The 13814-nt window shown below is 40.4% G+C and overlaps 2 protein-coding genes across 2 annotated transcripts in view; one reads left to right on the top strand and one right to left on the bottom strand.

The window, feature by feature from the left end:
• The window catches only part of pex5la (peroxisomal biogenesis factor 5-like a), a 37269-nt gene extending 34300 nt beyond the window's left edge, over positions 1-2969 (top strand). The window contains exons 13-14 of the mRNA XM_061078440.1: positions 84-241; positions 2768-2969. Coding sequence (XP_060934423.1) covers positions 84-241; positions 2768-2969 — 360 coding nt within the window. The remainder of the gene's footprint in view (positions 1-83; positions 242-2767) is intronic.
• A 5108-nt stretch (positions 2970-8077) lies between these two features.
• Positions 8078-13814, bottom strand: part of usp13 (ubiquitin specific peptidase 13) — a 31188-nt gene continuing 25451 nt past the window's right edge. The window contains exons 19-21 of the mRNA XM_061077884.1: positions 12241-12430; positions 10546-10630; positions 8078-10227 (exon numbers count right to left, since the gene is read on the bottom strand). Of these exons, the coding sequence (XP_060933867.1) occupies positions 10131-10227; positions 10546-10630; positions 12241-12430 (372 nt within the window). The 3' untranslated portion in view covers positions 8078-10130. The remainder of the gene's footprint in view (positions 10228-10545; positions 10631-12240; positions 12431-13814) is intronic.

Here is a 13814-nt window from a genome sequence, read left to right as displayed (position 1 = left end):
AGACACCACAGCGAGCCTCACCTAGAATCGTTTATCATTTATCACCCTTTGACATTCTTTATACCTCCACTTCCTCCACCCAGGACTACTTGCTGTGGAACCGCCTGGGAGCCACGCTGGCAAATGGGGACCGCAGCGAGGAGGCAGTGGAGGCTTACACCAGAGCTCTTGAGCTGCAGCCAGGGTTCATCAGGTCCCGCTACAACCTGGGCATCAGCTGCATTAACCTGGGGTCACACAGGTGAGTGACCTCACGCCGCAGGACAGTGGGACAAGGTTTTTCTGCATTGGAGTGAACTTACTAAAGCTACTTTCAGAAATCCACTGATGTCCAGTTGTTTTCCCAAAATTTTCCTGATGTGAAATCACAAATCATTAAAAGCATTCATAAAGAAATGTCCGCAAGGTGCAAAAACAGATGAATTGAGAGATTATGTCCAGAGTCCAGATAGTTGGAATCAACACACTGTGATTACGCCACGTCCCACAAGCGTATAGCCAACTCAGCACATAGACTGGGGAGAGATGATTTTAAAGTAGCATCATATTAGAACAACATCAGCTGAAATGTGGAATCTTCTTTGTTCAGTACAAGCACCAGATGCCATGTGTCCATCCATTCCCTGACAAAGGACTTCCAAAGCACATTATCATTGCAACTCTGATTTAAATCACAAAATCAGTGACCTGCAGCATACATCGTCGTCTTATTAATTATCATGGGCTGATGACTATCAACACATATGCATGAAGGCTCGCTAATGATTAATGTAGTGGTTGATTTTCCCTGAAATATTTCTCATCCTGGCAGATAATAAAAAGAGCAGTCTGGAGAAAAATGTTTAGCCGTTGAGCTTCCTGTGAACCCAATAATTTTACAGGCACGAAGATATGCAGCGAAACCAATTCAGCCCAGAGCGTTCATGATACCCAAACATGAGGATTCATATTTCAAAACTACCACAATCATGAGCATGACAGAATCATAATGCATCTGCTAGACAACAAGCTTAGTCACTAAAAGAAAATGAATTGCTAGGGTGAAAGGAAAACTCAGACCAGGAGGAGGTTTAGTCACTGGGAGGCCAAGCGTGGGAAATAAGAGGCAGTATAGTTTCCTTGTCAGAGGCAAGCTACACACTCACTGAGTAAGGCTATTCACTGGACTCACTCAACTTGTCTTTAACGATATTCCGGTATTCAAACGATTTCATCTGAAAGGTGTTTTTGGTGTCTTCTGACCCAGGGTACACAGGAGGGGTTTGGGTTTTCATGAGATGTTAGTTACAAGTTACAGGAGGTGCTATCGCAATTTGCAGTTAGACCTATTGATGACACTGTTTTCTCACAGTTACAGAGAATAAATACAGTTGTTACGATAAAGTTGTAGATTTGTTGTAGAGTCGCTCATGGACACTCACATTTCACCACTTCAGCTGAAACAAACAAAACGTCTGTCCATCTGCAGCAGGGACTGTATAAACAGTTTGTGATCGGCACTCAGCCACACATCTAGAGCTGGACAGGCTTTTGCCAAAGGTTGATATTCATTATCATTACTCATGACCAGCAAACCTAATTTCACGTCCATGTTACCAGGGCAGGAATGTGGTTACTGTTTATTTATATTATTTATGTTTAATATCCCTAACGTTTAATATGAGCATTTATTCCCATGTCAGTTTGGTGCTACTTTTTATTTCATGAATTTAAAACAGTAATTGTGGCCTAGTTATCACAGCATGGCAACAAGGCATTAATGGAGGCACAGATGAATAACACATAACTGGTTTGTAAAATGTTTTTCTGTCATTCTCTGCTCATCATAAAGAATCCAAAACCAAAAATCAGTCTGTAAACTTACAAGGAATAATAATGTCACATTTAGTTTTCAGTTTTACACTGAAATGCTAAGACATATATAAACCAGGATTAAATGTTTGGTTTGACCAAATTAAAAAAAAAATTGTTTTAAACCTCAATGCAGATATTTGGTGTTTTATTCTCCTTACGAAGACATTTCTGCCTCCATCTCAATCCAGGAGAGGTAAATGATGTTTGTTGTGTCCAAAGTGTTGAACGATGACATTTAAAACACTTATTGTTAATACATTTTCTTGCTGAACTGCTTTCTACCAAATACTCCCATCAACAAGGCTCACCTAGTCTGTGCTGTAAACAGTGAAACGTTTACCTGGTACCAGATGTTATGTTCAATCTCAAATTCAATCTTCTCTACATTTGTTATCTCCGCTGGGCTGACCTGCAGTCAGCTGCAGCAGCAGAGATAACGCTCAGACAATTACTAAGTACAGACTACATGTTCCTCCACTGGTATTTACGTGACATCAACAGACTACATGCACTAAGACTAGGTGGTGCCAGAAGCTTGGTGATATAGTTTTTAACCATAATACTGAATATAAGACTGTATAAATATGTCCATGTTAATGTTGATGTGACTTGGACTTCATATCATTTTAACTCATATATCATTGGTTTTAATTAGGTTTTGGGTGGTGTAAAAATCGGGTGAAACATCATGATTGACAGCTGAGACTGACTCATGATTGGTCCAGCGTGTGTAGCGGAACCTCAATACTAAGGCCGCACGCCACGATCTTGGCTGCATGACGGCTCCTAATGACGTCAAAAAAATTTTGAAACACGTCGTCCATCACATTCACAGTCTATGTCTCTCATAACTGCCTAAAAACCATGCCTCATCATCCTCTAAACCAAACTGCATTTATTTTTGCTTCCCCAGAGAGGCGGCCAGTAACTTCCTGACTGCCTTAAGCCTTCAGAGGAAGAGCCGGAGTCGCCAGCAGTCCCACCAGGTGATGTCGGGAAACATCTGGGCTGCTCTGAGGATAGCGTTGTCCATGATGGACCAACCAGAACTCTTCCAAGCCGCAAACATCGGCGACCTGGATCTCCTCATGCGGGCCTTCAACCTAGACATTTGAGGAACGGGAGGTAGTGATGACAGCACCCCCCCCCCCTTTCACTTTTACTCTGTAGTTTTTAACCCAACAGCCAAAAGCCCAAAGTGCACACGTCAGAAAGGACATGATGTGATGTTAGAGACTACAGTGTGATTATTTTCATGCACGGCAAAATTAACTGCAGTCGTCAAAGTTTTTTTTCCCACCCAAGTACCTTGGAGCAGCTCCGAGGACAGGTTCTTCCAAGTGCTTGAAGTGGCTGCTTTGTGATGGATTTGCACTGCAATTTGTGATTTCCCTGAAGAGCACAAGGACAGGCAAAGATTGTACGAGCAATGCCTTAGAGAACACATCAATTAAAAACTGACTCATCCAGTGGAACAGAGCTGAGCCAGGAGAGAGGAGCAGGCAGACAGTTGGAGCTTCTCACAGAGGAACCCTCACGCCGTGTTTGCAGGGTTAAGACGAGGTTTTGTGGAGGAAAAGAAAGAAAAAAACTTTTTTAAGACTCTAATCTGTTCTCTCCTCCTGAGGGTCGGATTAGAGTGCAACTGATAAAGACTGCTCCCCATGACCCGGACCCTTCGACTCCTTTTCCCTGGCTTGTTTTCATCGTCTTTCAACACAAAATAATGATACTGCATGAATAAGCATTTTTTTTTCATGAACGGATTCCTCTTTAAAATTAACATACTTTTAGAAATGTTTCCCTTTGCACTTCAGACAACTTCCTAACCCGAGTGGAATGTGGAAGCCAGGTTGTAAAGCCTTACTCAAATGCATGCAAATATTTATTTATACTATTTTTATGGCAACAAAAAAAACCTGCAAAGCCATTTTTAGACTGGTTTTTCGATCTCTTTAAATAACTGCCGTCTCCTGAACTCGAAAGCTTTCTGAGCCATTCGTTTTTGTTTGGTTGGGGTTTTTATTTGTTTGGCCTTGGCTCAGAGCTTCTCTTTGTTCCCTTTATGCTGACTAGTCGGAGAAGGCGACACAGACGCTGGGCAGCGACGTGATCTGTAAAACCTTCATTAGCCTGGAAACTTTCTAACAAACGGGGCAAAAACGACTGTTGTTACAGGGTTTTAAAATATCTCTTTTCATTTTCAACCCCTGTAATGACTCTAGAGGCTTTCGCATTTGACGTCAGCATTACATCCTAATTTCCCCACGCTGTTCACAGGATAATAGCATTACAGGCAAAAGATGTGTATGGAGCTGCAGGCCAGGACTCACAGCAACAGCTTGGGGTTTTTCCCAATGCAGTCATATGTTTCTTTGCCGCGTCTCCACAGGCAGCGAAAGCTCATCCATTGAATTTATTCACTTTGCCTCCGTTATTATGTACATGATTTAAATATGTATGTGAGCCTGGGAGGATTGCAAACAAGCTATCTGGTTTACCATCTGTAAACTTCTAGTCGCGTCACGATAAATCCAGACATGAGATCATCAAACAGGATGGGATGAAATCTCGTCCCTCACGGTGCCACAGAGTAAATGATGGATAATCTGCTGGAGTTAGAGCTCAGCACCTTGGCGTTTGGCAGGTGTGCAGTCCGGGCCGTGCTGCAGAAGGTTGTTTTTATCTCAGACCCTATGCAAAAGGTTGTGTTTTATGTTGCCGTTCGAGAATTGTCGGTTTGTCCTTCTGCAGAACAAAAGGAGGCGGGGGATTCTGTGCTTTGGAGCGGCGATATCAGCGGGAACCAGAGACCAGTAGGATGGCCATTCATCTATTAAACTGTACAACTGTACCATTAGGAAACTAGGGGAGAACAAAAACAAGAGAAACGTAGGCAGGGACCGTGTAGTCTTCATGTTTTATAACCCTGTGGTGTAGCGATATGTCTACGACCTCAATTGCACCCGACAAAATCAATGCTGTACATCAAGCTTTGTTATCAGGTACATGTTTTATTTCGCCAGGCCGCTGCATATGTTCCCTTTGAGACTCACCCAAGATGCACTTTAGAGAAGGAAAGTCTCATTATTCAAGTCCACAGCTCTGGTATTGAACCAAATATGTAACAATACTGAAACAGACAGGTGGCTGCTGTAGTCAGATACTTCAAACACGCTGTTGGCACAGAGTCTCTGTGGTCAGCCATGATGTTAGATGGATCGAGGAGGAGGAGGAGTCCCGGTGAGACACAACACATATGTGTGTGTCATGAACTATATCCGTCAAGAGTGGCATGATGACAGAGGTGAGGAGGCCAAAGCAGGAGGCACAGATGTGTTCACTCTCTGAGATTTTATGATGATAGTTGCAGTAATTGCAAGCTTAGCGTTTCAGTGAATGGAAATGAGTGATATCCAATAGTCCTTCAATAGCATTCTGTTTAATTGTAAATTATCATTAAATTGTTAAATAAGTAATGTTTCCACACGATAGCTGTATGGCTTTAATGATGGTAGGGATCTTGATAATCTTCATCATGAAGAAAGTGAAAAATAAATCCCTGCATCTGCCCCCTAAATCGAATCCCCTGCTAAAGTCAAATGGATTCTTCCATGTAGCATCCTCCCCTGTCACATCAGTGTTTGTGCTAATGCTGCGGCTAGAAGAACTCACTCCATCCATTTTTCTTTCCATAAACACATACAAATTGTAACAGTTGCCCGAGAGATTGTAGAGGAAGGAGTTGTTCTTCAGACCAGGATCTAATGCTTCTTCTTCCTTTTTTTTTTTAATTAACATATTCTATCCCTGGTCGTCCCGGCTGTCTTCGCTCTTAACATCGTACTGTAGAAACTCTAAAAACGTGATGTCTGCTAAAATGATCAACTCTACTTTTCCTATGGGGTTGTAGGCCTTTCCTTTTTGGGGGGTTTGTTTATTTGCATTTCCAGATGTGTTGAAAATGAAGAACTTATTTTTTTAAGAGAAACCTTTAATCGCTGGCTTGAAATCTAAACTTCTACCGTGTGCTGGAAGCCTGGCGACACATTTCTTTCCGTAGAACCTACTACTGAACCCTCTCAGGTGAACTGACCTAGCTTAACGCATGCTCCTGCGGAACTGAGGTGGATCGCATGCTAGCTCCTCCTGCATTTCTTTGTCGTGGATGCTGTTTATTTTAATTGGTATGCATGAAATACATGGATGTGCTCTCTTTCTGTCTCACTAACATATACAAATGAAATATGCGATGAAGTTTCCTTACAATATTTTTACAGTACACTTTTAGAATCTGCAACCTTGACAAGAACTGATTCTGATATATTCAGTACACATTCTACAAAAAAGGCTTTTTCTTGCAGAGAACAAGAGGTAGTACGCAGCTCGAGCAGAGAAACAAGTGTTAAAGCGCAACACACATCGCTTTCAAACGTACGTGAGCTTGGACACTTGTTTAGCGCTACAACTGGCATAGGTATATTCTGTAGAAACTGGTAACCACTGCAATAACCCCAACATATAAAGCTGTTGCACCAAATGTTTTTAAAGGAGACATATTGTGCTTTTCCAGTTTGTCTCGTCCTCTCGTGAGTTATACATGTTCTGGTAAATGCTCTGCAGGATTAAAAAGCCCAAAGTCTGCAGTAAAAGGAGCTCCTCTCCCCTGAAGAAAACACTGCTCCTGAAATGTCTCGTCGGTTAGTCTGGCCCATGATTAAAGAAACAGGAGCTAAAACGAATAGTTTCAGACAGAGGCTGAACAGAGGAGCTGCAGCAAGTATGAGGAGAGTGCTGTGTTTTCTGAACATTAAAGCATGTAATCCTTCTCAAGTATTAACCCAAATCAAATCTATGAAGCTGGCTCCCTTTACTGTTGAAACTTGATCATGTCTAACACCATATAAATACATAATTATGCACTTGTTTGAAGTTTTAATGTCATATAAATTCTATTTGATCACACAAAAATCTGATCTCATTAAATATGATTTCACTTGGCTTCTTTTCAAAAGAAGACTTTAGAGCAGCTTTTTCAAGACAGTTCTGTGACACTTGAAATTAAAACCATTTTAACTGAGTCTGACCTTGATCGACGAAGACTTTGTGATGAAAAGTGTCTAAGACAGAATGAAATGAAATGGTCAGAATGAAGAACTAAATTTAAATATTATCATGAATTACACTGGATGAAATAACATTTCTATAATAATGCTGAGGTTTCAAAATGTATTGATATTGTACTTTCTCTGTAATTGTTCGCGGTATGATTTATTTTTTAATATTTTATTTTAAGGTTTATGCAGGGTTCTCTAAATTTAATTTAAGGGGAATTGTTTTTGGCAATTTGCTGAAAACATGTGTTGAGCCTCTTTATAAAATGTTGACCACAGCTTGATTGGTTGGGGTTCATGAAGGTGATCGGTACATGTACATTTCTGTCTTCACTTCTTTAATTCAACATGTGTACAAAGGCAGTTTGTTCTGGTTTATTTATCAATGCATCAGACGTGTGAATAAATTGATATTTTGATGAATGAACTTAGAAAATATATACTTTATATACAGTAGTAAATTTACTGAAACACCTACTATAATGCATATAACTCTCCCTGTATAATCACAAGGAAAGCATTAGCACCTTTGAAACTTACAATATGAAAGTAATCTTTTAAAATAAACTGTTGTTATATATTCTACGCTCTGGTGTCTCGTTTCTTTTTTACACAACACTTGAACTGCAGTTTCTTTGTTCATTGTTAAAGAAGCCAAGTCTCAACAAAGGTGTAGTTTATTAAATTATCCAAACATTGTAAGTAAACAGTGCCACTTTACTGTCATGACTCTATTCACATACGTCAAAGCCATTTTACAAAAGTCAACGTAAAATAATCCCTTCAGGAAAACTATGTAATGGGAACTACACAACTGGCACAAACTTTTTTGCAAAAAAGGCAACAGGGTAAAAACAGGTGAAGAACCTTTTTTTTTTCATTTAGTTAAATGAGAAAAGAGAACAAAACTCCCAAGAGTACAAAGGTACAATCCAAATGACTAAATGTCAACGTCTAGTGCACATGTTGACAGTGAAAAAGCCTCTTTTAACCACGTAAAGAAGAAGAAGAAGAATGGAAGAGACCGAGCTAGAGGGAAAGCTGAAACAAAACAACGGAAAATGACGTAATGATGTAATCAGGAGGACGGGGGGGGGGGGGGTAAACATCATTTAGCAAGACGACAACTTTTATCAATGGCAGAAACACAAGACTTGCATAGAAAGACCTTTTAGAATTTCCTGCTGCATAGACAAAGAAGACTGCAGCACTTTATCAGGTCGTATCTGATGGAGATGAGAGAACAGGATTTAATAGAACAGAATCTGTGCCGAGGGAAGTGTAGACACAGTGTTGCTAAAGGGGAGAAGTGCAGAGATATGGTTTGACTCTGGGATGTGAGATATTTATCTTAGTGCTTCAATAAAGTTTCTTTGTTTCTATCGACGATCCTTTGTCGTTTTTAAAAGTCACTACATGAGACTTCCAGTTTTTTAAGTCTCCATTTTTTTTGTTTCTTACAACGCTCAAGAAAATGAACCTTCTAGGTCGGAGGACAGTCCTTCCCTGTAATGCTCAAATATTACATTTTAACAAAGCAGAGCAAAGTCACCTTTCAGCAGAACTTCCCCTTTACAACAGGCGCCTGAAGTGCACAGCTGAGAGACACACACTTTCACCACACGTCAAGGTCGTCGCACTGGAATTAACTGACAAAACACCAGTTTGTTTTTTTTGAGTTGACAAAAACTAAACTGGCTCCAGGTCCAGTTGAATGCAGCATCCCAGTTAATGATGAGGATATGAGAACAGACACTGAGATGATGTTGACAGTCAGAGGTTCTAAACGTGGCTGACCCAGCATGAGGTTATGGTGACAGGTTCTACTGTCATATTAAGAGATGAAGAGGTTTCGTTTGCACTGAGCACCATGATACATTCAGCACTGCCCCGGAGATATGAGTCACCCGTACAGCAGGTGCCAGGGAGGATTTGGTTGTCGTGCATATTGCTTTTGGATGTGGGAAAATAAATGACTTAAATGACCTGTAAAAAAAAAAAAAAAGAGGCAACAGGTCAAACAGATGGTGAATTTTAACTTTTGGGTCACAGTCTGAATCTGTCTGAGTGATAAAAGAACCACAGTGAACCAGCTGCTGCTGAGAGTCCAAGTTCTTTTTCAGCCTACAATGCAAATTGAGTGTGGACTTCTTTAGCATTTCTATATAACGACATGAGTGTGGAGGATTTGACAGCCACCTGAAATATGCACTTCCAGCCACTTCAGGGTTTAACAGGTTCAGCAGAACCGAAGTAGAAATTTTATATCACATTCAATGTGCTCGTACCTGGTGAATAAAAACATCTACTTCTACTGCATCAGGTGCAAAATACGAACTTGTTCCAGTCAAAAGTGAAAAATGCTTTCAGGGAAGGAGATAATACTTTGATCTTGATAAGTCAGCCAGTGAACCACGGTGCAGACTTCCTCATTAACAGTGACTAACACGTCATGAGCCATAATTCAGCCACTAACACTGTCACATTTTACACATTTCACAGCCGTCTTGGTGCCACCCCTTCATTTTGAAACATACATGCGGTATGCTGCTTATTTCTCTCAGTTCCCGAACAAAAAGACACTTTAAAAATTATTTTTTTCCCAGGCGATTAAAAACATTCTTTTCTCTTTCAAAGGAAATTGCAAAGCCACCAACGGCACAGTAATTTCTTGGTTGTTGTTTTTATGTCACAGTTTCAGAGCATTTCAGGGCTGGCAGTAAAGCACTGCCATTTCAAAATACATTTATAAAATGTACCACTTTGAAAATATTGGCACAGTAGCTGAAGGCATAGAGCAGAAGGAACAATGGGATTTGATATGTGGCATTATTGTGTGTCCAGAACAGTCCAGAAGTGGAGAAATTGCTCACATCCCTCCGTACTTTTGAGAAAACGTCTCTTTTTCTTTTGAAACATAAACACTGAAATATACATTTAAAGCGTAACGTAACACAAATGCACATGAAGCACATTGCTTTCCCTTTCTGACCAGGGTTCCTGGTTGCTCCTGAATGACATCACAGTAAGGCGAGCAGCTGGTCTGAGAGGTTATTTCCATCGTTTCCACTGCGGCTGTTCACACAGTTGTCTGCCAGTCTTCTGAGTGAAAGACTGTCGTTCTTTAAAGGTTGCTGGGTGGAGGAGGGCGGGAACTTCACTTTAACTGCTCGACAGTCGATGGTAAAAGTAGATGTAGCCCAAGTCTTTAGGAGGCCTTTCTGACAAACACACTTTGTGGTCGTTGTAGATCAGCCATCTGCAGGAGGACGCCAAAATATAGTTTAGTGCTGCCTGAAATTAATGTGAAGGTTTCCGTTTATTTCTAAACTGACTGACTAAGGAAATGGTTCAATTCGTGTTTTTCATTCAGTCTCAATAAGCTGAATTATATATTTTCTGTATTGTGTAAAATAATTGAATATTGGATAAAATACATTTCCTGGGATTACTGATAAAGAAGAGAAAACATGTCCACGTTTGTTGAACAGGAAAGTCGTGATAACAACTATGCTGCAAGCTTTCTACAATTAAAAAGAATTATATATAGCATTTTGTGAGACTGTGGACAACTCACCTTCCCTCTTTTTTGATGTGACAAACATAATGTCCAGACATTGTGGATGCTCCCATGTGGCTGATGAAGGCAAAGAGCTCATAACCTGGAATAAATAGAAATAGATATTGTGATAAACAAACACAGCGGAGTTTCTAATAAAGAAGTTGGTTAAGATCCACAAACAAGGGAATGCAAGAAAACGCAATCTGTACTTTCAGCAGCTCATACAACTAATCTTACAAATCAAACACACAATGAAATTATTATTTATGAATTGCTTATTGTCAGTTTTGTCAGATTTTAATAAAAAAATAGGAGTAGAGAAGAAGTAGCTAAAGGACACAGTTAAAGCTTATTTATAATAAACAGAGTCTTCTTTGGACAAGGACAGCTGAGAACGTGTTTCTGCTAAAAGTGAAGAGAAAATTCAAAATGATGAAGTGATAAGTCTGATTTCAACTAAGCATTAATCTTCATTTATTTGTCTTTATTTAATTTTCATTTGGTCAGGCAGTGTCATTGAGGTTTTTTAAATTAAGAGTGTCTGCATTGTCAATGGTCCTCTGTGACACTCACAGCTGCGTTTTAAAATGCAGTCGTGACGATAAAACTAAAATCTTGACGAAAAGAGCTTGCCCACAATGAATCACTGGAACTCACTTCATCTAAGGAGAGGTTCACAATCTCTCAAGTCTGAGTCGAACAATAGTCAGAAAACTGCAGCAGTTTTTTTTGCTGTAATTTTTCTCTTCATAAAGGCCTTTGAGTGATCAGCCAGCAAAGAAATGTCAGTCTTATAGCGATGGGGAACAAAATCCATTTTTCTTGTAGAGAGACAAAAGTTCAGTCATTCTGGAGCTTAAATGAGGTTTCGACAGTTGGAAAACTCAAGTGTTTATCTTCCAGAGTTACAGTCATTCTAGTATAAAACTTTATATAAGTGAGATGTGACTTTATAGCCCTATGGTTCTGTTGTTTACGCCTTGAGCAGCAGGTTCATCATTTACTGTGAGTCTCCATCCCTCTCTCCTCATAATGTCTATGGAAAATAAAGGCTAAATATCTACACTTTAAAAATGTATACTCATAAAAAAAAAACTGCAGCATTAAAAACTAAAAACACTCAAGCCTCGTATAAGCATCAGATAAACTGTGTGGGGTTTTTTTGAGACAGAACAAGCGCTGGTGAATTGGTTCTCCATCACTTATACTGACAGAGTATTAGGAATGATTTTGTTGATGGTATTTCCTCTTGTCCATACAAGAGGAAATAATGCAGTAAAAAGGTGGTTCAATGTACCTGATTATAATTTTTAGATAGACTTGAGAAAATGATCAACCTTTCCTTCAATGCCTCTGTCCCTGATGGGGATGCATTAAAATTATTGGAGGTAGAGATTAAAAACTTGTGAATCATGTTTTCATGCCACTGGGCCTTGAGTTGTTCTGGCAGAGTAGGTCAGTGCCCAGCAGCACCAGACAACATGGTGTGTCATCCTTCAGACAGTAATTAGGACTGACGGTAAACTGCGCTGTGGAAGTTCAGGACAATAGACTCAGACCCCATGTTGATCTCTTTGTCAGTAAGATTTGTGCCTTGTGATATTACAATAAAGGTTGATTTAAGTCCAACTCCAAAAACGTCCTCAATATTCGGTTCAGTAACAAATACAGTCATGGGAGATAAAAGGTCGCTCGTGCAGGGTCACTCACGTCCTGGTCCGTCTTTGACCCGCGGGCCCGATGTTTCTCTGTCTGGTGACAGCGTGGAGTCGCTGTGCGAGTTGGCGTTGGAGAAAGCGTTGTCGTTGGGCTCTGTGTCGGCCATGTCTGAGAGGATGTCACTCTCCTCCTCCTCCGGATGGGTGAAGATCCAGTCGAGTGCTCGTTCCAGGTTATTGTTCTGAAACACAATGGAAACATAACGTTATGCGCTCAAAGACATTCACACAAAAAAGCCTTTAATATTTAACACCTTTAAATTGTCAGCGGGGCAAATTCAGCACACTGTGGGGAGATATTGTATCGACAGCGCTGCATAGTAACGTCTGCAGCTGCACAAAAGTTTCGGAAATATCAGGAAATATCAGGAAATATCATCCCACAGAAGAGTTATGGGCTGTAAATAGATCGCATATGGTGATACAATCAGGGTCGACGTTTAGAAATGGTGATATTCTATCTTGTTTTCTTCCTCTGTGTCGTATCATGAACAAACTCAGCATCAAAATAGTCGGATGCGGAACAAGTTAAAATAAGCATTATCATTTATCAGGGAGGTGGCAGGCATCCATCTGTGCCAAATTCCCCCTGAGGATGTTTGCTTTTAATACAAAGTAGAGGTGTGATTCCTCGAGAATGTCTCATCCGACGAGCTGTAAGCTTTCTGTCTCAGGTCACAGAGGCTGGAGGGGACAAAAAGTTACTCCTTCTGATTTAAGGCTAATAATAAACCATCCCCAAGACCCTTCACTGCTTCACATCTCCATCCCCCTCGTGGGGAATAAGTGTTAATTTTTCCGACTTCAACAGCATCAATCAATGGCACCAAACTCCAAATGGGAGTTTGGTGCCAAACAAGGAGTAAACAAGGAAGCCGGGAGTCTATTTCTGTGTCTTTCTAACTGTCTGACGGGTTATTTTTGCTGACGATGCAGTTAAAAACGGAAGCGTGAGAATCAGGGTCCATCTCAGAGGGGGCAGATCCTGTTTCTAAAGCTGAATCGGAGGAGACCTTATTCTGCTGGGACTATTTGTAAACACCAAGGAGAGCAGACAACTTTAATCACTCTGACATGAACGACCTATTCAATTTTCAGTTTGGAAAGAACACAACTGGGTCAGCCAAGAGCTTCATCATCCTAACCTGTTTTCAAACACCTCCCACCCTTCTCAGATTTTTATCGTCCAGTTTCCTTCGTGTTTATTACAGAGATTTTCTTGAGGATTGTTTTTGCGTTATTCTAAATATATTTGGAGTTACATAGGGCGTCTGTGGCTCAGGAGGTAGAGCAGGTTGTATGAACGGGTGAGAATCCAATCCGAATTTCATTTGACATATTTTAGGCCTGACTGACTTGGGTCTGGTATCCACACTCTAATATGTAGCACATTTCTGCTCACCCCTGTAGTTTGGAGCACCTTCTTGAATTTTACTTTGAACTGGGCATGAAGTATGCAAATGTAGTACTACTGCTCAACTGACGTGTGTATAATTACAGAATGTAAACTGGAACAACTATTCCATGTCTCTCATGAGGAAAGCAGATGACTGCACACTTCAGCTC

This window comes from Limanda limanda, chromosome 9 (genome assembly GCF_963576545.1).
Source record: "Limanda limanda chromosome 9, fLimLim1.1, whole genome shotgun sequence".
Lineage (NCBI taxonomy): Eukaryota > Metazoa > Chordata > Actinopteri > Pleuronectiformes > Pleuronectidae > Limanda > Limanda limanda.
The sequence above is the reverse complement of the archived record's forward strand: the minus strand, read 5'-3'. Positions and strand labels throughout refer to the sequence as shown.